The sequence below is a fragment of the Anomaloglossus baeobatrachus genome, chromosome 7 (assembly GCF_048569485.1).
Source record: "Anomaloglossus baeobatrachus isolate aAnoBae1 chromosome 7, aAnoBae1.hap1, whole genome shotgun sequence".
In the NCBI taxonomy this organism is placed as follows: domain Eukaryota; kingdom Metazoa; phylum Chordata; class Amphibia; order Anura; family Aromobatidae; genus Anomaloglossus; species Anomaloglossus baeobatrachus.
The window spans coordinates 270613463-270639360 of record NC_134359.1 but is presented as its reverse complement, the minus strand read 5'-3'; the positions used below and the strand labels follow the sequence as shown (position 1 = coordinate 270639360).

The window sequence follows — 25898 nt, the reverse complement described above, 5'->3', positions numbered from 1 at the left end:
ATGACAGATGCATTAGACTTCTGGCAAAAGAAAACCCCTAAGGAGCTGTGTAATTACACATGGGTAAGTAGCACCCTGCTGATAGTCATAACAATTGTAGTCACAACCATGTGACTAGTCATTCCATCAAATAATAACTATTGACATATAAAGTGCTACAATGCAGGAGGAATTTTTTTGCGATCAAACAGGGATTTCATACTAAATTAAAATAGAGTTTAAATCAATGCAGGGATAAATAGTCAGCAATGCAAGGGTATGGATCTGGCAACAAAAACCCTACAAACCTATATAATTACATGAATGGTATATAGGTAAGTACTACCCTGCTAAAAATAAGGTATAACAATTGTAGTCACACCATGCAGTCATTCCATCAAATAATAATTATTGACATACAAAGTGCTACCATGCTGGAGGAATTTTTGCAAAAAATCCCAAGGAGATTACATACCAAAACAGAATAGAATGTAAATCAATGCAGGGATAAAGTGCCAGCAGTGCAGGGGTCTGGAGTTCCTCAAGGAGAGGTAACCACATTTTCCGTGTCACAGAGCAGGCTTCATCAGACCAGAAGTGAGGGGAGTCTTTTTTTTTTTTTTTGTTTTGGTATGTAATCCCTGTTTTTTGCAAAAACATATCCTCCTGCATCGTAGCACTTTTATATGTCAATCACTTCTTATTATATGATGGAATGACTACAAGGTTGTGACTACAATTGTTATATATATTTTTTTTTAGCAGGGTAGTACCTATGTACCATTCATGTAATTATATAGGTTTGTAGGGGTTTTGTTGCCAAATCCAGACCCTTGCATTGCTGGATACTTATCCCTGCATTGATTTAAACTCTATTTTGATTTAGTATGTAATCCCTGTTTTATCGCAAAAAAAAATCCTCCTGCATTGTAGCACTTTATATGTTAATTATTATTTCATGAAATTACTTTATGGTTGTAACTAAAATTATTATGACTTAGTAAGTAGTGTATTACTTACCCATATATAATTACACAGGTCTTTAGGGGGTTTTGCCAGACGTGAGTACAGACTGCATCTGTCATTTTTCCATATTTATATTTCTTATGGTTTTTGTACCGAAATAAATATTTGTCATTGTTTTGCATGATACCCCACTTGTTTCTTCGGTGCTACCATTAGAAATAGAAGCTCCGACCCGGAGAACCGCCGCCAGTCCAGACTAGAGATGAGCGAACTGGTCCCGGTTCGGCTCGAGGCCGGTTCGCCGAACGGGGGTCCCGTTCGAGTTCGGTTCGTCGAACGTTCGACGAACCGAACTCGAACGTATAGGCTAGAATGGGAGGCAATCACAAACACATAAAAATGCATGATAAATGTACACAAACAGTTAATAAACATTGCCATAACACTTACCGGTCCTCGCGATCCCTTCTGCACTCTGTCTCCTGCCGCTATTCCATCCGATGATCGCTGAATCCTCCCGGTGACCTGCACTGCCAGCAGAGATGCAGGACCTATCGTGACGTCAAAATAGCCATGTGACCAGTCATGTGGCTATTATCTCATTGGCTACAGACTGGTCACATGACTATGACACGTCATGTAGGACCTGCGAGTGCATCTCTCCGGTACACGGTGCACATATGTGTATCGCCGTGTACCGGCGACATGCTCTAGCACACGGTCGACTCCCCGTTCCGTTAGGGACCGGCTGACACAGCCGGTCATTAACGGAGATCACCGTTGCCATAGCAACGCAGTTAGCGGTGACGTCACCGCTAACCGCGGCTCTGAGAGCACCGTTGCTATGGTAACGTGTCTGTCAGCGTTACCGCTAGCAGCCAGCAGTGATCACTCACGGAGTGAAGGCTGCACGCTGCTGCACGATTCTAGTGAGCATTGTAGTGAGGATGGAGGTTCCCCAGCCCCAAGTGATGAGCTGGTGAATCTCATCCTCACTACAATCGTCACTACTACTACACTAGAAAGAAAGAAGACAGAAGAGCAGGATCGTGGAGGGCTGACAGGGGGTAATAAAGATGGAGTCTCTAATGTGTCTGTGTATTTATTTCTATTAAAGTATTTTTTCTCTGTGTGGTGTTTTATTTAACCCTTTATTGGAGATTCTTAATGGCCGGGTCAAACGTGCCTGACATTAAGAATCTCTGGCTTAATACTGGCTGGTAAAACAAAGCCAGTATTAACTCATGATTACCCAACAAGCCACCCGGCTCCAGGGCTGTTGGAAGAGTTGGATACAGCGCCAGATGATGGCGCTTCTATGAGAGCGCCATTTGCTGGGACGGCTGCGGACTGAAATCCGCAGCAGAGGCGCCCACAAACCTCGATTCCAATCCCCAGCTGCCTAGTTGTACCCGGCTGGACACAAAAATGGGGCGAAGCCCACGTCATTTGTTTTTTAATTATTTCATGAAATAAGTGAAATAATTAAAAAAAACGGGCTTCCCTATATTTTTGGTTCCCAGCCGGGTACAAATAGGCAACTGGGGGTTGGAGGCAGCCCGTGGCTGCCAGCTGTACCTGGCTAGCATACAAAAATATGGCGAAGCCCACGTCATTTTTTTGGTGGGCAAAAAACTTCTGCATACAGTCCTGGATGGAGTATGCTGAGCCTTGTAGTTCTGCAGCTGCTGTCTGCTCTTCTCCATACAGACAGACAGCAGCTGCAGAGCTACAAGGCTCAGCATACTCCATCCAGGACTGTATGCAGAAGTTTTTTGCCCCCTGAAAAAATTATGTGGGCTTCGCCATATTTTTGTATGCTAGCCAGGTACAGCAGGCAGGTACGGCTGCCCCCAACCCCCAGTTGCCTATTTGTACCCGGCTGGGAACCAAAAATAAAGGGAAGCCCTTTTTTTATTATTTCATGAATTTCATGAAATAATTAGAAAACAAATGACGTAGGCTTCGCCCCATTTTTGTGTCCAGCCAGGTACAACTAGGCAGCTGGGGATTGGAATCCGCACCACAGGTTGGCCTGAGCTTTCTGGGCCCCACTGCTGCGAATTGCAGTCTGCAGCCACCTCAGAAAATGGCATTTTCATAGAAGCGCCATCTTCTGGCGCTGTATCCAACTCTTCCAGCACCTGCCTGCTATACCTGGCTAGCATACAAAAATATGGCGAAGCTCACGTCCTTTTTTTGTAGTTTTTTGGCAAAAAAAATAAAAAATGCTTCCCTGGATTTTCCATTGCCAGTGAAGGTAACACCAAGCAGTGGGGGTTAGCAGCCAGTAGCTGCTTGGATTACCCTTAGCTAGCAATACAAAAAATGCAGCTGGAGCCCATATATTTTTTTTTTAATTATTTATTTAAATAACTAAAAATAAAATTGGCTTCCCTGTATTTTGATTGCTGGACATCACAGTGCTGTAAAAATAAATCTTTAAAAAAATGACGTAGCGCTCCGCGGTATTTTTGATTCTCAGCGCAGATAAAGCAGACAGCTATGGGTTGCCACCCCCATCTGCCTGCGGTTACCTTGGTTGGCAATCAAAATACAGGGAAGCCCATTCATTTTTTCTATTTAAAAAATAGTTAAAAAAAAAAATGACGTTGGGTCCCCCCATTTTTGATAGCCAGCTAGGGTAAAGCAGACGGCTGTAGCCTGAAAACCACAGCTGGCAGCTTTACCGTGGTTGGGGATCCAATGTGGAGGTCCCCTCAGGCTCTTTTTTATAATTATTTTATAAATATTAATAATTACACAATAAAAGTAGGGTCCCCCCCAAATTGGATCACCAGCCAAGGTAAAGCGGACAGCTGTGGTCTGGTATTCTCAGGGTGGGAAGGTCCATAGTTATTGGGCCTTCACAGCCTAAAAATAGCAGGCCGCAGGCACCCCAGACGTGGCGCATCCACTAGATGCGCCAATCCTGGCGCTTCACCCCAGCTCATCCCGTGCCCTGGTGCAGTGGCAAACGGGGTAATAAATCGGGTTGATACTAGCTGTAAAGTCACCTGAGATCAAGCCCAGCAGTTTGTGATGTCATGGCGTCTATTAGATGCCCAACATCATAAACTGTCAGTACTAACAAAAACAAAAAATCGACAAAAGAAATTTATTTGAAAAAACAGTCCCCAAAACATTTCCTCTTTCACCACTTTATTGTAAGAAAAAAAATAAAGGGGTCCCACGACGACTCTGGACCGTCTAGAATATGGGGGGGAGACACTCAAGGAACGTATCCCCCATTTTCTAGGAGTGCGGACCCTTCATGTGAGGAGTGTGGGTGCAATGAATCTGCACTCACTCTCCCCGGGTCCACAGCAGCAGAGTCCATGTCGTAATGGTTGCTACCAAAGCTGCAATGCCCTGCTCATGATGTAAGGGCATGCCTAATCAGGAGAACTACTGTAGAGGAAACTCTGCTCACTGGTATATAGGTGCTCAGAGGTAATAATAGATAAAATTAGTGAGTAACCTCGGCACTCTAAATCTCCCAGACTAAGTCAGTAAGTCACAATGGATAGTAATTAGTGATGAGCGAGCATGCTTGTCACTACTCGGTACTCGCACGAGTATCACTGTACTCGGGCTGCTCGGCGGGGAACGAGTAATCTCGCGATACTCGTGCTTTACTCGTGGTCTTCATTTCTGCATGTTGGCGCTCTTTTGAGAGCCAGCCCTCATGCAGGGATTGGCTGGCAGACCACTGCAATGCCACAGCCCTGTTATTTGTGGAATTGCAGTGATTGGCCGGCCTGCACAGCGTCACCGAGCCTTTATATAGGCCGGCGCGCTGTGCTCTGCTCACAGCTATTCTGACAGTGAGTGTAGGGAGAGTGTCGCTGATTCAGGGAAAGCTTTGCGGCCCTTTATAGCTTTTTCAGTTGCAGGGCTGCAAACAGTGTGACCAAAAGTCCTTCTCAGGACTATTCTAGTTGTATACAGGCAGGCAGGGTATAGCCAGGTCGGCGTACAGTAGCAGAGTCCTTCTCAGGACTATTGTTGCTATATACAGGCAGGGTATAGCCAGGTCTGAATACAGGCTAGTGACCAAAAGAGTCCTTGTCAGGACTATTGTAGCAGTATACAGGCAGGCAGGCAGGCAGGGTAGTGGTGACCGTATACCAGCCTTCATATCTGGGGCTGGTGTACACAGTGTAAAACAGTCCAGATAGTGTCTGACTTGTCTGTACTGTAATTGTCGCTCCCCAAAAAAACCTGTTAGGTTATTATTGCGTCCGTGCTTGGTTTTTAAAACCGCACGTGTGTGCCTGTTGGTGGCAGCGTACAGGTGCACTGGTGTGCGTTTACCAAACTATTATATAACGCACAAGTGTAGTGTATAATACACGTCAGTCAGCAGTGGCTGATAGTGTCAGAGTTCTTAATTTTTGCTCCTAAAACCTGTGTTAGGTTATTATTGCGTCCGTGCTTGGTTTTTAAAACCGCACGTGTGTGCCTGTTGGTGGCAGCGTACAGGTGCACTGGTGTGCGTTTACCAAACTATTATATAACGCACAAGTGTAGTGTATAATACACGTCAGTCAGCAGTGGCTGATAGTGTCAGAGTTCTTAATTTTTGCTGCTAAAACCTGTGTTAGGTTATTATTGCGTCCGTGCTTGGTTTTTAAAACCGCACGTGTGTGCCTGTTGGTGGCAGCGTACAGGTGCACTGGTGTGCGTTTACCAAACTATTATATAACGCACAAGTGTAGTGTATAATACACGTCAGTCAGCAGTGGCTGATAGTGTCAGAGTTCTTAATTTTTGCTCCTAAAACCTGTGTTAGGTTATTATTGCGTCCGTGCTTGGTTTTTAAAACCGCACGTGTGTGCCTGTTGGTGGCAGCGTACAGGTGCACTGGTGTGCGTTTACCAAACTATTATATAACGCACAAGTGTAGTGTATAATACACGTCAGTCAGCAGTGGCTGATAGTGTCAGAGTTCTTAATTTTTGCTCCTAAAACCTGTGTTAGGTTATTATTGCGTCCGTGCTTGGTTTTTAAAACCGCACGTGTGTGCCTGTTGGTGGCAGCGTACAGGTGCACTGGTGTGCGTTTACCAAACTATTATATAACGCACAAGTGTAGTGTATAATACACGTCAGTCAGCAGTGGCTGATAGTGTCAGAGTTCTTAATTTTTGCTCCTAAAACCTGTGTTAGGTTATTATTGCGTCCGTGCTTGGTTTTTAAAACCGCACGTGTGTGCCTGTTGGTGGCAGCGTACAGGTGCACTGGTGTGCGTTTACCAAACTATTATATAACGCACAAGTGTAGTGTATAATACACGTCAGTCAGCAGTGGCTGATAGTGTCAGAGTTCTTAATTTTTGCTCCTAAAACCTGTGTTAGGTTATTATTGCGTCCGTGCTTGGTTTTTAAAACCGCACGTGTGTGCCTGTTGGTGGCAGCGTACAGGTGCACTGGTGTGCGTTTACCAAACTATTATATAACGCACAAGTGTAGTGTATAATACACGTCAGTCAGCAGTGGCTGATAGTGTCAGAGTTCTTAATTTTTGCTCCTAAAACCTGTGTTAGGTTATTATTGCGTCCGTGCTTGGTTTTTAAAACCGCACGTGTGTGCCTGTTGGTGGCAGCGTACAGGTGCACTGGTGTGCGTTTACCAAACTATTATATAACGCACAAGTGTAGTGTATAATACACGTCAGTCAGCAGTGGCTGATAGTGTCAGAGTTCTTAATTTTTGCTCCTAAAACCTGTGTTAGGTTATTATTGCGTCCGTGCTTGGTTTTTAAAACCGCACGTGTGTGCCTGTTGGTGGCAGCGTACAGGTGCACTGGTGTGCGTTTACCAAACTATTATATAACGCACAAGTGTAGTGTATAATACACGTCAGTCAGCAGTGGCTGATAGTGTCAGAGTTCTTAATTTTTGCTCCTAAAACCTGTGTTAGGTTATTATTGCGTCCGTGCTTGGTTTTTAAAACCGCACGTGTGTGCCTGTTGGTGGCAGCGTACAGGTGCACTGGTGTGCGTTTACCAAACTATTATATAACGCACAAGTGTAGTGTATAATACACGTCAGTCAGCAGTGGCTGATAGTGTCAGAGTTCTTAATTTTTGCTCCTAAAACCTGTGTTAGGTTATTATTGCGTCCGTGCTTGGTTTTTAAAACCGCACGTGTGTGCCTGTTGGTGGCAGCGTACAGGTGCACTGGTGTGCGTTTACCAAACTATTATATAACGCACAAGTGTAGTGTATAATACACGTCAGTCAGCAGTGGCTGATAGTGTCAGAGTTCTTAATTTTTGCTCCTAAAACCTGTGTTAGGTTATTATTGCGTCCGTGCTTGGTTTTTAAAACCGCACGTGTGTGCCTGTTGGTGGCAGCGTACAGGTGCACTGGTGTGCGTTTACCAAACTATTATATAACGCACAAGTGTAGTGTATAATACACGTCAGTCAGCAGTGGCTGATAGTGTCAGAGTTCTTAATTTTTGCTCCTAAAACCTGTGTTAGGTTATTATTGCGTCCGTGCTTGGTTTTTAAAACCGCACGTGTGTGCCTGTTGGTGGCAGCGTACAGGTGCACTGGTGTGCGTTTACCAAACTATTATATAACGCACAAGTGTAGTGTATAATACACGTCAGTCAGCAGTGGCTGATAGTGTCAGAGTTCTTAATTTTTGCTCCTAAAACCTGTGTTAGGTTATTATTGCGTCCGTGCTTGCATTTAAAAACCGCACGTGTGTGCCTGTCGGTGGCAGCGTACAGGTGCACTTGTGTGCAATTTCCAGAAACTTTGATATAACGCACAAGTAGTGAATATACACGTCAGCAGTGCACAGCATTGCAAAATGCGCAAGGGCATTGGCAAGGAACAAGGAAGTGGACGTGATGGTGGTGCAGGCAGAGGCCGAGGTCGTGGGCAAGCTCTAATTTCGCCACAACAAAGGGCCACATCTAGTCGCTCGCACGTCCTGTCCCAAATTCTTGGGGACCGCAGCAGTACACCGCTCTTGAACCAAGACCAGTGTCAACAGGTTGTTAGTTGGATAGCGGATAATGCTTCCAGTCAGATTGGCACCACCACAAACACTCTGTCTTCCACACGGTCAAGTGTCAGTAGCCGTGATACTGCACCGCACATTTCTGAACCTGATCCTCCTTCCTACCACCAGGCTGAGTACACGTCCTCCTCGGACATTAATGATCCCACACTTGGACACTCGGAAGAGCTGTTCACGTTTCCATTCACACATTCTGGCCTCTCGCCAGCTCATATTGAAGTGGGTCATGAGGAGATCGTCTGTACAGATGGCCAAATATTTGAGCAGCCACGTTCTCACGAAGTTGGCAACGTGTCTCAACAAGTGGTGGACGATGATGAGACACAATTGTCAGCAAGTCAGGAGGAGGAGCAGGGTGCGGAAGAGGAAGACGACGTGGTGGATGATCCAGTAACTGACCCAACCTGGCAGGAGGATATGCAGAGCGAGGACAGCAGTGCACAGGGGGAGGGAGGCGTAGCATCACAACAGGCAGTAAGAAGCAGGGTGGTGGCCCCAGGCAGAAGTCAGGCAACCGTTCCCCGGAACAACACGACGACACAAGGTGCCTGTACAAATGTTAGGTCTTCACGAGTCTGGCAGTTTTTTAAGTTGGATCCAGATGATTCAAAAAAGGCCATTTGCAACACCTGCCGTGCCAGCATCAGCAGGGGTACCAAAACTAGCAGCCTGACCACCACCAGCATGATCAGGCACATGTCAGCCAAGCACCCGACTTTGTGGGAAGTACAACAGAGTCGAGGAGCAGTGCTTGCTGATGTCACTGCTACGTCTTCGCTGGTTGTGCATGCGAGCCAATCCTCTGTCCATGCTGCCTGCGAACAAGCCTCCTCCACTCCTGCACCTGCAGTTGCCTACGCAGAAAGAACACCATCATCAAGCACGTCCTTGTCCCAGCGCAGCGTTCAGTTATCCATTCAGCAAACCTTTGAACGCAGGCGCAAATACACTGCCAACACCCCACATGCCACAGTTCTAAATGCTAACATTTCGCGACTGCTTGCGCTGGAAATGTTGCCTTTTAGGCTGGTGGAGACAGAAGCATTCCGTGACCTGATGGCGGCAGCTGTCCCACGTTACTCGGTCCCCAGCCGCCACTATTTCTCCCGGTGTGCCGTCCCCGCGTTGCATAACCACGTGTCACAAAACATCACACGTGCCCTGAACAACGCTGTTTCACCCAAGGTCCACCTAACCACAGACACGTGGACAAGTGCTTGTGGGCAAGGCCGCTACATCTCGTTGACGGCACACTGGGTTAATATTGTGGAAGCTGGGACCCAGTCTGAGCGAGGGACGCAACACGTCCTTCCCACACCAAGGTTTGCAGGCCCTACCTCAGTCAGTGTTTCACCCACACTCTACAGCTCCGGAATGTCATGCTCTTCAGCCTCCTCCTCCTCCTGCGCATCCTCATCCACTGTGCCCTCCACACCAGTCACAAGCTGGAAGCACTGCAGCACTGCCTCGGCGAAGCGGCAACAGGCTGTGCTGAAGCTAATCTGCATAGGTGACAAACCCCACAATGCAGAAGAGCTGTGGACAGCTCTGAAACAGCAGGCAGATCACTGGCTCACACCTCTGAACCTAAAGCCAGGAAAGGTCGTTTGTGACAATGGCCGGAACCTGGTGGCGGCTTTGAGGCGAGGCCAGCTGACACATGTTCCATGCGTGGCCCATGTGCTCAACCTCGTGGTTCAGCGGTTTATAAAGTCATACCCAGAGCTGTCTGATCTGCTGGTAAAAGTTCGCCGCCTGTCTGCACATTTTCGAAAGTCACCTACTGCTTAAGCCGGCCTTGCCGGCTTTCAGCGCCGTTTGCATCTTCCGGCTCACAGACTGGTGTGTGATGTCCCCACGCGTTGGAATTCAACTCTGCACATGTTGGTCAGGATATGTGAGCAGAAGAGGGCAGTTGTTGAGTACCTGCATCACCTAAGCCGTCGGGAAATGGGTCAAACTCCACACATAACACCTGAGGAGTGGAGATGGATGTCAGACCTATGTACCATCCTCCAAAACTTTGAGGACTCCACCAAGATGGTGAGTGGTGATGACGCCATTATTAGCGTCACCATACCGCTACTCTGCCTTCTAAAACGGTCCCTGCTGAAAAACAAACATGATGCATTGCAGGCGGAGCGCGATGAGTTGCAGCAAGAAACAGTAGTGGGTGTGGGTGATAACACACAGCCCAGCCTCGTCTCATCACAACGTGCAGTGGAGGACTATGACGAGGAGGAGGATGAAGACATGGAGCAACTCTCCGGCCAAATTGAGGATATGACATGCACACCAGTCATATCCTCGATTCAGCGTGGCTGGCCAGAGGACAGGGTAGATGAGGAGGAGGAGGAGGAGGAGGAGGAGGAGGACAGCATGTTCAGTCATCTTGTTGGTCAGGCTACTGAAGTCCTGGCTGTTAAGAGTCTGGCGCACATGGCTGACTTTATGGTAAGCTGCCTGTCTCGTGACCCTCGCGTTAAGAACATCTTGGCCGACAATCATTACTGGTTGGTAACACTGTTAGACCCACGCTACAAGGAGAACTTTTTGTCTCTTATTCCCGTGGAGGAGAGGTCAACCAAAATGCAGCAGTTTCGGAAGGCCATACTCACGGAAGTAGGCAAAGCATTCCCCTCACAAAACGCTAGCGGCATAGGTCAGGAATCAGTGGACAACCGAGGCGTACAGCCGAGAGAGGCACAAGTCCAATCCGCCAGAGGTAGGGGAACAGTCTTTAAGATGTGGGACAGTTTTCTCAGCCCCTCACGTACCACAGCCCCTGAGGTGCGGGGTAGTGCCACAAGAAATCCTAAGTTTGCCCAGATGCTGAAGGAGTACCTTGCAGATCGAACAACTGTACTCCGACATTCCTCTGTGCCTTACAATTATTGGGTATCCAAGCTGGACACGTGGCATGAATTGGCTCTCTACGCCTTGGAAGTCCTGGCCTGCCCTGCTGCTAGCGTTTTGTCAGAGCGTGTTTTTAGTGCCGCAGGTGGAATCATTACAGATAAACGCACCCGCCTGTCAACTGAAAATGCTGACAGGCTGACTCTGATAAAGATGAACAAGGGTTGGATTGGGCCAGACTTCACCACACCACCAGCAAATGAGAGCGGAGTTTAAAGTTTGCCATGTACCTCCACTCACCCATGGGTACACTTCTCGACTTTGGATAATCGCTGGACTGCTCCTCCTTCTCCTCATACGCCATCATGATGACCGTTACAATAGTTAGGTCTTTGTTTCAGGTATACCCCCAGTGGTAAATTTTTTCGCCCATTCTTTGCAGAATGGACATTACAACGACAGGAGACCCGCTCCTTTGCAATGGGAACAATGTTTTGAGGCCCTCATGCACGTCTCTACCCAGGGACAACGTGGAGCCTCCCAATTTTTGGCTGCCCTGCCTAAGGGCTATACTGAAATACACCCACTTCCTTACAATGGGCACTTCAGGTTTACAGGCCATCATGCACGTCTCTATCCAGGGACAATGTGGAGCCTCCCAATTTTTGGCTGCCCTGGCAAAGGGCTATACTAAAATAGACCCACTTCCTTACAATGGGCACTTCAGGTTTACAGGCCATCATGCACGTCTCTATCCAGGGACAATGTGGAGCCTCCCAATTTTTGGCTGCCCTGGCAAAGGGCTATACTGAAATAGACCCACTTCCTTAAAATGGACACTTAATGTTTTGAGGCCATCATGCACGTCTCTACCCAGGGACAATGTGGAGCCTCCCAATTTTTGGCTGCCCTGGCAAAGGGCTATACTGAAATACACCCACTTCCTTACAATGGGCACTTCAGGTTTACAGGCCATCATGCACGTCTCTATCCAGGGACAATGTGGAGCCTCCCAATTTTTGGCTGCCCTGGCAAAGGGCTATACTAAAATAGACCCACTTCCTTACAATGGGCACTTCAGGTTTACAGGCCATCATGCACGTCTCTATCCAGGGACAATGTGGAGCCTCCCAATTTTTGGCTGCCCTGGCAAAGGGCTATACTGAAATAGACCCACTTCCTTAAAATGGACACTTAATGTTTTGAGGCCATCATGCACGTCTCTACCCAGGGACAATGTGGAGCCTCCCAATTTTTGGCTGCCCTGGCAAAGGGCTATACTGAAATACACCCACTTCCTTACAATGGGCACTTCAGGTTTACAGGCCATCATGCACGTCTCTATCCAGGGACAATGTGGAGCCTCCCAATTTTTGGCTGCCCTGGCAAAGGGCTATACTAAAATAGACCCACTTCCTTACAATGGGCACTTCAGGTTTACAGGCCATCATGCACGTCTCTATCCAGGGACAATGTGGAGCCTCCCAATTTTTGGCTGCCCTGGCAAAGGGCTATACTAAAATAGACCCACTTCCTTACAATGGGCACTTCAGGTTTACAGGCCATCATGCACGTCTCTATCCAGGGACAATGTGGAGCCTCCCAATTTTTGGCTGCCCTGGCAAAGGGCTATACTAAAATAGACCCACTTCCTTACAATGGGCACTTCAGGTTTACAGGCCATCATGCACGTCTCTATCCAGGGACAATGTGGAGCCTCCCAATTTTTGGCTGCCCTGGCAAAGGGCTATACTGAAATAGACCCACTTCCTTACAATGGGCACTTCAGGTTTACAGGCCATCATGCACGTCTCTATCCAGGGACAATGTGGAGCCTCCCAATTTTTGGCTGCCCTGGCAAAGGGCTATACTGAAATAGACCCACTTCCTTACAATGGGCACTTCAGGTTTACAGGCCATCATGCACGTCTCTATCCAGGGACAATGTGGAGCCTCCCAATTTTTGGCTGCCCTGGCAAAGGGCTATACTGAAATAGACCCACTTCCTTACAATGGGCACTTCAGGTTTACAGGCCATCATGCACGTCTCTATCCAGGGACAATGTGGAGCCTCCCAATTTTTGGCTGCCCTGGCAAAGGGCTATACTGAAATAGACCCACTTCCTTACAATGGGCACTTCAGGTTTACAGGCCATCATGCACGTCTCTATCCAGGGACAATGTGGAGCCTCCCAATTTTTGGCTGCCCTGGCAAAGGGCTATACTGAAATAGACCCACTTCCTTACAATGGGCACTTCAGGTTTACAGGCCATCATGCACGTCTCTATCCAGGGACAATGTGGAGCCTCCCAATTTTTGGCTGCCCTGGCAAAGGGCTATACTGAAATAGACCCACTTCCTTACAATGGGCACTTCAGGTTTACAGGCCATCATGCACGTCTCTATCCAGGGACAATGTGGAGCCTCCCAATTTTTGGCTGCCCTGGCAAAGGGCTATACTGAAATAGACCCACTTCCTTACAATGGGCACTTCAGGTTTACAGGCCATCATGCACGTCTCTATCCAGGGACAATGTGGAGCCTCCCAATTTTTGGCTGCCCTGGCAAAGGGCTATACTGAAATAGACCCACTTCCTTACAATGGGCACTTCAGGTTTACAGGCCATCATGCACGTCTCTATCCAGGGACAATGTGTAGCCTCCCAATTTTTGGCTGCCCTGGCAAAGGGCTATACTGAAATAGACCCACTTCCTTACAATGGGCACTTCAGGTTTACAGGCCATCATGCACGTCTCTATCCAGGGACAATGTGGAGCCTCCCAATTTTTGGCTGCCCTGGCAAAGGGCTATACTGAAATAGACCCACTTCCTTACAATGGGCACTTCAGGTTTACAGGCCATCATGCACGTCTCTATCCAGGGACAATGTGGAGCCTCCCAATTTTTGGCTGCCCTGGCAAAGGGCTATACTAAAATAGACCCACTTCCTTACAATGGGCACTTCAGGTTTACAGGCCATCATGCACGTCTCTATCCAGGGACATTGGTGAACCTCACAATTTTGGACTGCCCTGGCAAAGGAAAATACTACAAAGACTCACTTCCTCAAAATGGGCACATTAGACTCAAGAGGCCTTCATGTACGTCTCTTCTCAGGGACATCGGAGTGCCACACAATGTTTTCACGTAAAATCTTTCATGTATTAATCTCAAAAAGTAACATACACCAGCTCTATCTCACTATTGGGTATGTGCCCTTAACATTTCTGCCATGAAAAATCATTTTGGGGTCATTTTGGAAGGTTTTCTGGTGAGTCCGTAAAAATGGCGTAAAACGCGGACAAAATTGTTCACAGCTGTGACTTTTGAGTGATAAATGCTTCAAGGGGTCTTCCCCATGCTGTTGCCATGTCATTTGAGCACTCTTCTGAGACTTTTGTGCCATTTTTAGGGTTTCTCCATGCTGCCGGGAGGTCATTTCACAAAAATACTCGGGTCTCCCATAGGATAACATTGGGCTCGTTGCTCGGGCCGAGTACACGAGTATCTTGGGAGGCTCGGCCCGAGCTTCGAGCACCCGAGCTTTTTAGTACTCGCTCATCACTAATAGTAATGCAAAATCACTCTTTATTGGTCCATATTAAGAAAAAAAAATTTTCATAAGCATATATGTTTTTGTCCAAAGCAAGTTACAAATGACGTTTCGGCCTGAGCCTTCGTCAGATTGGACTTATCTGCATGTAATCATGAAAAATGACAATAATCAGTATCACATAAGAGTGAGAGAACAATAACATAAACTCGAACAATGTAGAGGTACAATTGGGATGCAGCAAAAAAATTGCAACACAGCAAGAAATGAAACACATGATACAAATGTCATAATACAGTACAAGGACAATATAGTAATGACAAATATGGGGTCAGAGTAGGCTTAGACAGCTCTGGTACGAAAGAGATGTCAATCATAAAGTAACATGTGCAGTAGGTGTAGAGCTACAGTATGCATGGCAGAGCTAATGGGTAGACCAACCATAGAAAAAGAACGGAGAAAAAGTGGAGCATAAGAGGAGAAAAAGTGGAGAAAAAGTGGAGAAAAAAGTGGAGAAAAAGTGGAGCATAAGAGGAGAAAAAGTGGAGAAAAAGTGGAGAAAAAGTGGAGCATAAGAGGAGAAAAAGTGGAGAAAAAGTGGAGCATAAGAGGAGAAAAAGTGGAGAAAAAGTGGAGAAAAAGTGGAGCATAAGAGGAGAAAAAGTGGAGAAAAAGTGGAGAAAAAAGTGGAGAAAAAGTGGAGCATAAGAGGAGAAAAAGTGGAGAAAAAGTGGAGAAAAAGTGGAGCATAAGAGGAGAAAAAGTGGAGAAAAAGTGGAGCATAAGAGGAGAAAAAGTGGAGAAAAAGTGGAGAAAAAGTGGAGCATAAGAGGAGAAAAAGTGGAGAAAAAAGTGGAGAAAAAGTGGAGAAAAAGTGGAGCATAAGAGGAGAAAAAGTGGAGAAAAAGTGGAGAAAAAAGTGGAGAAAAAAGTGGAGAAAAAGTGGAGAAAAAGTGGAGAAAAAGTGGAGAAAAAATTGGAGAAAAAGTGGAGAAAAAGTGGAGATTAAGAGGAGAAAAAGTGGAGAAAAAGTGGAGCATAAGAGGAGAAAAAGTGGAGAAAAAGTGGAGAAAAAGTGGAGCATAAGAGGAGAAAAAGTGGAGAAAAAGTGGAGAAAAAGTGGAGCATAAGAGGAGAAAAAGTGGAGATTAAGGGGAGAAAAAGTGGAGAAAAAGTGGAGCATAAGAGGAGAAAAAGTGGAGAAAAAGTGGAGAAAAAGTGGAGAAAAAGTGGAGCATAAGAGGAGAAAAAGTGGAGAAAAAAGTGGAGAAAAAGTGGAGAAAAAGTGGAGAAAAAGTGGAGATTAAGAGGAGAAAAAGTGGAGAAAAAGTGGAGCATAAGAGGAGAAAAAGTGGAGAAAAAAGTGGAGAAAAAAGTGGAGAAAAAAGTGGAGAAAAAAGTGGAGAAAAAGTGGAGAAAAAAATGGAGAAAAAGTGGAGCACCCTTTGGTACCTTTCATGTGGCACTAAGGGGTGCTTAGCTTTGTATTTAGCCAAAAAAATGAAAAAAAAATGACGTAGGGTTCCCCCTAGTTTTGTAGCCAGCTAGGGTAAAGCAGACGGCTGCAGCCTGCAGACCACAGCTGGCAACCTCACCTTGGCTGGTAATCCAAAACTGAGGGCACCCCACGCTGTTATTTTAAATTAAATAAATAATTAAAAAAAAAACACGTAGGGGTCCCACAAAATTGGATCACCAGCCAAGGTAAAGCAGACAGCTGGGGCCTGATATTCTCAGACTAGGGAGGTCCATGGTTATTGGAATCTCCCCAGCCTAAAAATAGCAGGCCGCAGCCGCCCCAGAAGTGGCGCATCCATTAGATGCGCCAATCCTGGTGCTTCGCCCCAGCTCATCCCGCGCCCTGGTGCGGTGGCAAACGGGGTAATATATGGGGTTAATACCAGATGTGTAATGTCACCTGGCATCAAGCCCTGGGGTTGGTGAGGTCAGGCGTCTATCAGATACCCGACATCAGCAACCCAGTCAGTAATAAAAAAAAATAGACGACAAACACATTTTTATTTGAAAAAACACTCCCCAAAACATTCCCTCTTTAACCAATTTATTAGATTGAAAAACAAATCCAGGTCTGGTGTAATCCAAGGGGTTGCCATGACGATCCACACTGTCCCAGTCAATGAAGAGCAGGATGTTCCCCATTGGCTGGGAGAGCAGTGCAGTGACCTGAGCTAACATCAATGGGTCAGCCCAGGTCACTGCAGGGGATGACAAGTGCTGCTGTCAGCGAGGTACATTACCTGCGCTGATCTCCAGCACTGCCGACAGCCCCTGTCACTGAGGTCAATGACCGGCGCCTTCACATCAAGTATCGCGAGAGGTCCGTGACGTCACCGCCAGTGTCAGTCTCGGGTCGGAAGCGATAGGTGATGTGACAAGCGGCGGCCATGGAGGACAGTGACAGCGCTGAGGTCGGGATGGCGGGACTTCATCACCGCAGGTAAGCCGAGCGGGGGGGGGGGGGTGCGTGTGTGTGTGAGAGTGTGTGTGCGTGTGTGTATATGTATGTATACATGCCGCGGGCAGGAGGGGGCGGAGTGAGCTGAGCGGGAAGTGTGGGCTTCCTGCACGTAACTAAGATAAACATCGGGTTACTAAGGGTACTTTCACACCTCCGGTTTTTCTTCTGCGGCACAATCCGGCACTTTGCAGGAAAATCGCAACCGGTTTTTTTTGCTGCCGGTTGCGATTTTCCTGCATAGACTTTAATTAGTGCCGCATTGTGCCGCATGGCCTTGCGTTCCATCCGGTTTTTGCCGCATGCGGCAGATTTAGCCGATGCGGCGGCCGGATGGAACGTTGCCTGGCACGTTTTTTCGTGCGGCAAAAAAAAACGCATCGCGCCGCATTCGGCCGATGCGGTGCATCTCTCAATGCATGCCTATGGCGGCCGGATGCGGCGCGATGCGGCAAATACCGCATTCGGCCATCGCATGCGGTTTTTGCCACTGCGCATGCTCAGTAGCATGCCGCAAGCGGCAAAAACCGGGCGGGCCGCAAAGGAAAAACTTATGCAAAGGATGCGGTGTTTTCACCGCATCCGTTGCATAGCTTGCACAGCCGGATTGAGCCGCAGGGCTCAAGCCGGATGTGTGAAAGTAGCCTTACCAAAGCGCTTTGCTTGGATACCCGATGTTTATCTTGGTTACCAGCTTGTGGCAGGCTGCCAGCGATGGCTCCTGCTCACTGTAGCTGGGGGGGGGGGGGGGGTGTGCGTGAGTGAGAGTGTGTGTGTGTGTGTATATGTATGTATACATGCCGCGGGCAGGAGGGGGCGGAGCGAGCTGAGCGGGAAGTGTGGGCTTCCTGCACGTAACTAAGATAAACATCGGGTTACTAACCAAAGCGCTTTGCTTGGATACCCGATGTTTATCTTGGTTACCAGCTTGTGGCAGGCTGCCAGCGATGGCTCCTGCACACTGCAGCTGTAAAAAGCCCTGCTTTTTGCTGCTAGAACCGTTCTCGAACGTATCTAGAACTATCGAGCTTTTGCAAAAAGCTCGAGTTCTAGTTCGATCACGAACAGCCCCAAAAATCACTCGAGCTTAGAACTGGAGAACCTCGAACCGCGAACCGCGCTCAACTCTAGTCCAGACATTGGGTGGGATCCCCGCCCGAGTTTTAGGCTACTTTCACACATCCGGATTTTTGCTCTGCGGCACAATACGGCGCTCTGCAGAAAAACCGCAACCGGCTTTTGTAACGCCGGTTGCGGTTTTTTTTTTTGCATAAACTTACATTAGTGCCGTATTGTGCCGCAGGGGCTTGTGTTCGGTCCGGTTTTTGCCGCATGCGGCAGATTTAGCCGATGCCGCGGCCGGATCGAACGTTCCCTGCAACGTTTTTTGCTCCGGCAAAAAACACCGCATCCGGCCGCTGCGGCGCATTTTTCAATGCATACCTATGGAGGCCGGATGCGGCGCGATGTGGGAAAAAACGCATCTGGTCGCCGCATGCGGTTTTTTCCACTGCGCATGCTCAGTAGCATGCCGCAACCGGAAAAAAACGGACGGGCCGCATGTAAAAACTTATGCAACGGATGCGGTGTTTTCGCCGCATCCGTTGCATAGTTTTCACAGCCGGATTGAGCCGCAGTGCTCAAACCGGATGTGTGAAAGTAGCCTTAAAAAAAACCGCATTGTGCCGGATCTGGCACAATGCGGCGTGGTCTCTAATGATTGTCTATGGACGCCGGATCCGGCGCGATGCGGTTTAAACCGGATGCGGCCGCCGCTTCCGGTTTTGTAAACAGAGCATGCGCATTTTTTTTTTTTTCTTCACAAAACATATAAAGCCCTTCAGGAGATTGTACACACTTCCTGCCATTCTGTCCTGCCTTCAAGTCGTGCTGTCCTCCAGTCCATCCGGTGCAGTCCTGCAGTCAAGTCCAGCGGTCCAGGGAAGAGGTACTGTCCAGAGTTTACTGTTCTGTGCTCCATTCATGTACTTAATCAGGGCGTTTTTTTTTTCAGGTGCAGTGCAGCTGTCTGGTCCAGTGAAGTGTTCCTGTCAATTGGTCAAGTCCAATGGTTCAGTCAATTGGGTGCAGTCTCAGTCCTGTCCAGCGGTCGTGTCCGTTATTAGTGCGGTCGAGTCCAGCGGTCACTCCGTGAATTGGCAAGTTTTATTTATTTTTTTTTTTTTTTATAAGGTCTGTTATGGAATTTTTTTTTAACCCCTTCAGCCCCAAGCCTATTTTGACCCTAAAGACCAGGCCATTTTTTGCAATTCTGACCAGTGTCACTTTATGAGGTTATAACTCTGGAACGCTTCAGCGGATCCCGGTGATTCTGAGATTGTTTTTTCGTGACATATTGGGCTTCATGTTAGTGGTAAATTTAGGCCGATATTTTTTGCGTTTCTTTGTGAAAAAAACGGAAATTTCGCGAAAATTTTGTAATTTTCAAACTTTGAATTTTTATGCTCTAAAACCAACGAGACATATGACACAAAATAATTAATAAATAACATTTCCCACATGTCTACTTTACATCAGAACAATTTTGGGGAAAAAAAATTAAGGAAGTTATAGGGGTTCAAAGTTTATGAGCAATTTCTCATTTTTACAACAAAATTTACAAAGCCACTTTTGTTAGGGACCACATCACATTTGAAGCGATTTTGAAAGATCTACATGACACAAAACACCCAAAAGTGACACCATTCCAAAAACTGCACCCCTCAGGCTACTCAAAACCACATTTCAAGAAGGTTATTAACCCTTCAGGTGCTTCACAGTAACTAATGCAATGTGGAAGGAAAAAATGAACATTTTACTTTTTGCAACAAAAATGTTAATTTAGCCTCAAATATTGCATATTCACAAGGGTAGCAGGATTAAATGAACCCCCAAAATTTGTTGGGCAATTTCTACTGAACACGCAGATACCTCATATGTGGCGAAAAACCACTGTTTGGGCGCACGGCAGGACTCGGAAGGGAAGGAGCGCCATTTGACTTTTTTGAACAGAAAATTAGCTGGAATAGTTAGCCGCACCATGTTGCGTTTGGAGACCCCCTGAGGTGCCGAAACAGTGGAGCTCCCCCACATGTGACCCCATTTTGGAAACTAGACCCCTAATGGAATTTATCTAGATGTTTATTGAGCACTTTGAGCCTCTGGGGGCTTCACAAAAGTTAATAGAGTTGAGCCGTGAAAATAAAAAAAAATTTTTACCACAAAATTGTTACTTCAAACAGGTAGCTTTTTTTTTCACAAGGGTATCAGGAAAAATTGCACCATCAAATGTATTGTGCAATTTCTCTTGAGTACACAGACACCTCATATGTGGTGGAAATCAAATGTTTGGGCGCACAGCAGGGCTCGGAAGGCAAGGAGCGTCATTTGACGTTTCAAACGCAAAATTGTCTGGGATAATTAGCGTATTCCATGTTGCGTTTGGAGACCCCCTGGGGTGCCGAAACAGTGGAGCTCCCCCACATGTGACCCCATTTTGGAAACTAGACCCCCATGGCATAGAAAAAAAAAACAGCGGCAGATGGGGGGGGGGGCGGCAGCAGATGGGGGGGGCAGCGGCATATAAAGGGAGCATCTGTGATTGTGAGACGGCGGCTGGGATAGGGTGGGGGCGGATGGGAGAGGGCGCAGTGGATGCAGGAGCGGCAGAGGATGGGGGGGTGGGGGGATGGGTGGGAAGGGGAGTGGGAGGTGAGATTGGGGATAGTTACCCTACAGGATGGATCTAGGCAGCTGGATCACAGGAGATGAAGGAGGCAGCAGATCGGGGAGGGTGAGAGGTGGGGGAGGGAGCGCAGCGCAGATCACGGAGGAGACAGGTGAGCAGAGCACAGATCACGGGGGTGAGAGGTGAGGGAGAGCGGACAGCAGATCACGGGGGTGACAGGTGAGGGAGCACAGATCACGGGGGTGACATGTGAGGGAGCACACATCACGGGGTGACAGGTGAGGGAGCACACATCACGGGGTGACAGGTGAGGGAGCACAGATCACGGGGGTGACAGGTGAGGGAGCACAGATCACGGGGGTGACAGGGGAGGGAGCAAACATCACGGGGGTGACAGGGGAGGGAGCGCACATCACGGCGGTGACAGGGGAGGGAGCACACATCACGGCGGTGACAGGGGAGGGAGCGCACATCACGGCGGTGACATGGGAGGGAGCGCACATCACGGCGGTGAGGGGACGAGCAGCTGATCACGAGGGAAAGGGGCCGGGCAGCAGATCGGGGGGGACCGGTGGCACTGTGGCAGATGGAGGGCAGCGGCGGTGGATCGGGAGGTGTGGGGGTGAGTGTGCGGGCAGCAGATACGAGGGGTGGGGGTGCGGGTGGCAGATCGCGGCGGAGGGCAGCGGCGGATCGGGAGGTGTGGGGGTGAGTGTGCGGGCAGCAGATACTAAGGGTGGGGGTGCGGGTGGCAGATCGCGGTGGAGGGCAGCGGCGGCGGATCGGGAGGTGTGGGGGTGAGTGTGCGGGCAGCAGATACGAGGGGTGGGGGTGCGGGTGGCAGATCGCGGCGGAGGGCAGCGGCGGCGGATCAGGAGGTGTGGGGGTGAGTGTGCGGGCAGCAGATACGAGGGGTGGGGGTGCGGGTGGCAGATCGCGGCAGAGGGCAGCGGCGGATCGGGAGATGTGGGGGTGAGTGTGCGGGCAGCAGATACTAGGGGTGGGAGTGCAGGTGGCAGATTGCGGCGGAGGGTAGCGGCGGCGGATCAGGAAGTGTGGGGGTGAGTGTGCGGGCAGCAGATACTAGGGGTGGGGGTGCGGGTGGCAGATCGCGGCGGAGGGCAGCGGTGGCGGATCGGGAGGTGTGGGGGTGAGGGTGCGGGTGGCAGATCGTGGCGGAGGGAAGCGGCGCCGGATTAGGAGGTGTGGGGGTGAGTGTGCGGGCAGCAGATACGAGGGGTGGGGGTGCGGGTGGCAGATCGCAGCGGAGGGCAGTGGCGGTGGCGGATCGGGAGGTGTGGGGGTGAGTTTGCGGGAAGCAGATACGAGGGGTGGGGGTGCGGGTGGCAGATCGCGGCGGAGGGCAGCGGCGGATCGGGAGTTGTGGGGGTGAGTGTGCGGGCAGCAGATACTAGGGGTGGGGGTGCAGGTGGCAGATTGCGGCGGAGGGTAGCGGCGGCGGATCGGGAGGTGTGGGGGTGAGTGTGCGGGCAGCAGATACGAGGTGTGGGGGTGCGGGTGGCAGATCGCGGCGGAGGGCAGCGGCGGCGGATCGGGAGGTGTGGGGGTGAGTGTGCGGGCAGCAGATACTAGGGGTGGGGGTGCGGGTGGCAGATCGTGGCGGAGGGCAGCGGCGGCGGATCGGGAGGTGTGGGGGTGAGTGTGCGGGCAGCAGATACGAGGGGTGGGGGTGCGGGTGGCAGATCGCGGCGGAGGGCGGCGGCGGATCAGGAGGTGTGGGGGTGAGTGTGCGGGCAGCAGATATGAGGGGTGGGGGTGCAGGTGGCAGATCGCGGCGGAGGGCGGCGGCGGATCGGGAGGTGTGGGGGTGAGTGTGCGGGCAGCAGATACGAGGGGTGGGGGTGCGGGTGGCAGATCGCGGCAGAGGGCAGCGGCGGCGGTGGATCGGGAGGTGTGGGGGTGAGTGTGCGGGCAGCAGATATGAGGGGTGGGGGTGCGGGTGGCAGATCGCGGCGGAGGGCGGCGGCGGATCGGGAGGTGTGGGAGTGAGTGTGCGGGCAGCAGATACGAGGGGTGGGGGTGCGGGTGGCAGATCGCGGGGGAGGGCAGCGGATCGGGAGGTGTGGGGGTGAGGGTGCGGGTGGCAGATCGCGGGGGAGGGCAGCGGCGGCGGATCGGGAGGTGTGGGGGTGAGGGGGCGGGTGGCAGATCGCGGCGGAGGGCAGCGGCGGATCGGGAGGTGTGGGGGTGAGGGTGCGGGTGGCAGATCGCGGCGGCGGGCAGCGGATCGGGAGGTGTGGGGGTGAGGGGGCGGGTGGCAGATCGCGGCGGAGGGCAGCGGCGGCGGATCGGGAGGTGTGGGGGTGAGGGTGCGGGTGGCAGATCGCGGCGGAGGGCAGCAGCGGCGGCGGATCGGGAGGTGTGGGGGTGAGGGTGCCGGTGGCAGATCGCGGCGGATCGGGAGGTGTGGGGGTGAGGATGCGGCCAGCAGATACGAGGGGTGGTTGTGCGGGTGGCAGTTCGCGGCGGAGGGCGGCGGCGGATCGGGAGGCCGGTTTCATACAGTGCAATGGCAGCGCGGCAACTTCCGGGTCCCATGCTCCGGTCTCATAACAGCATGGGACCGGAGCTTGTCGCCCCGCCATTGCACTGTGTACACTCACTGTGCTGGCGTGCTGCAGGGACGATGACGGGGGCGGTCACCGGCAACAGGTCCACTGTGATTGGAGACAGCGGTCACAAGGCCGATCTCTCCAATCAAAGTTACTGGAGCTGGGGGAGGGTGAACCAGTGAGGTCACCCAGCTCCAGCCAATGGGCAGTGCTATAGTTGCACTGGCCAGGGCTGGATTTCAATGTTTCAGTCACTTTAAGTGGCTGGAACATTACAGTGGCTGTGATTGGTTGAGCGGCGTTCGTCAGCCAATCACAGCCTCCGTAGGTCCGGGGAGGAGGCACCACCCCTCCTGAGGTCAGGTACAGGTCCCCTCCTCCCCGAATCTGCGGTTTATCCTAACTTTTCACAGTCACCGGAGGCTCCGGTGCCGCGATTACGCCATGACGGAAAGATCCGTCCTTGGTCGTTAAGGCCCAGGGCACAAGGACGGATCTTTCCGTCCATGGTCGTGAAGGGGTTAATAAAGAGCTGTCTGGCTCCGACCTTGTTAAATTTATTTTGAAAAGAATTAAAAAAATATATATTAAATGTATACAAAAACTTTGCCTGCGTTGTCTTATTACCTTTACATTTTTTGGTTGTGTATTTGTACAACATTAAACTGGTGTTACATGATAAAGTGCGCTTTTAAGGTTGTGCAGTCATTAGGATACGTGTATAATCGTGCTTATTTCTTTCAGAAATTTGCACGGTCAAAAAATAAAAGCTATGTCTTCTTCTGGGAGCCCTCCCTCCTGTTAACAAACAACTGAGGTTTTTTTTTTTTTGGGTGGTTTTGTGTTTTTTTAAAAAAAAAAAAAAAAAATGTTTAAAAAAATTTTTTCACAGGTAGCAGAAACATCACAGGAGGTGCTTCCAGAAGGTGACGAAAGGGTTGGAGAAATCCACGGAGCGGGCGGTCAGATTGTAAGTTTCATGTTACAGGAATTGCTTATCACAGCACGCCCAACACATAAAAGCACCTAAATGTTTTGGTTTTTTTTCTTCTTCACTAAAGGCTTCCACTTCTAGGGCTCACGATAGAGCTCCTCCAAGACCGTCTCAGGGTCGGCGTCGAGGTGGCGGAGGTCATAGGGTAAGAAAATATATATATTTTTTTTTTTTGTTTCATGTCTACTTTGTGTGAATTGCAGTCTAATATTTTTTTTTTTTCGTTCTTTTTTCTTTCTTGGAACAGGCTTCACAGCGTGCTCCCGAATCTGACGGTGAGGAGGCCGGATGTATCAACATCGACCTTCTCATCGATGAAGTTAGAGAGAGGAAGCCGCTGTGGAACATGGGAGACCGCCGCCACGCTGATACCATCGTAACCCGTCGACTCTGGGACGAGGTATGCCACGCAGGGGTAGAAGGTTGGGAGGAGCTCAATTCTCGGGCCGAGAAGAAAGCGCGTAAGTATTCACAGTTCAGTAGGTTATGCTGCAGGATTTAATATGTTGTATACTAACCACTTTGTGCTTTCCACTTTCAGGTGACAAACTTCAGAAGCGGTGGTGGTCTATCAGGGATCGCTTCAAGAAGGAGTTGAATCTAGAGATGCAGGCCCCGAGTGGATCCGGAGGACGCAGATCCAAATACCGATATTTTAGAACGTTGTCGTTCCTCCAAACAACTATGGTGTGCAGAAGATAAATATTCCCCACAATATGTACAAAGTATAATTGTTGATATGTCTGACCTTTTTTGTCTTTTTTTAGCCAGGGACAATGAATAGCAATTAAATTAATAATTGTTTTGTCTTTTCCTCTTTGTAACAGCACCGTCTGCAGCACTCGGGAGCCTGCATCAAACCCGTCAGGAGCGATCCCAGCACAGTCCGCCACTGGGAACACAGACACAGACCCCACCCATCTGAACCTTCCCTTTCATCTGATACCTCGGTCCCATCCACCTGCGCTGGAGCATCCGGTGAGACTTCATTACCTGAAGCTGCTGGTGACGAGATAGCTTTTCCCCTACCCCACCCCTCTGACACTGCTGCCCTCAGTAGAACACCTTTGGGTTCTGGGCGTCAGCGTCATAGGGGTCAGGAAAGGAGCTCTGCGCCCGAGTTCTTGCATCTAAATGCAGCCTTCCAGAACACGATTAAATTATTAGCTGAACAAACGAGTGCTGGTTTGAGCCTCATGAAGACCTCTATGGAGAAAAATACGCATGAATTGTGCACGCGTCTGGACAGGCTGCATTTAGATGCAAGTAAATTGCCAAATCATTGTTTTTTTCAAGCCGTACTCGAGCGCATGGAAAAGCTGTCTCCTGACCAGCAGATGCATGTAATGCAAGCCACACAGCAGGCTCTGGTGCAGGTTTCCTCCCAATCACCTCCACCCACCCCTCGTCCAGCACCGGCCCCCCCTCCAGCCATTGTCCCTACTCCCCCTCCTGCCCAGTACCAGCCTGCTGCCTAGTACCAGCCTGCTGCCCAGTACCAGCTCCCAACCACATCTGCCCCTACACTCCCTACCCATCATGACCCCAACACAAGCCTCTAATTCACCCGCCACCTCTTCTGTCTCCCAATCCCTCCACTCCACCCCACAATCCTTAACACATCCCATCCCATCTCCTGTTTTCCCTCTTGGTTTCTCCACCACCCCTTCACCTTCTGTTACTTCCCCACCAACACCACTTTCCACCCTCCATACTCCCACTGTGCATGTGTTCCCATCTGACAGCCCCTCCAGTACTATCTCCACCCCAAGCC

The 25898-nt window shown here is 49.6% G+C and overlaps 1 protein-coding gene across 1 annotated transcript; it reads left to right on the top strand.

Moving 5' to 3' along the window:
* LOC142246706 (uncharacterized) lies at positions 1-25898 on the top strand. Its single transcript, XM_075319768.1, has 5 exons — positions 1-63; positions 24192-24269; positions 24372-24585; positions 24666-24811; positions 24952-25898. Exons 1-5 carry the CDS (start codon positions 1-3, stop codon positions 25600-25602), a joined length of 1152 nt encoding a protein of 383 aa, XP_075175883.1. The 3' UTR covers positions 25603-25898.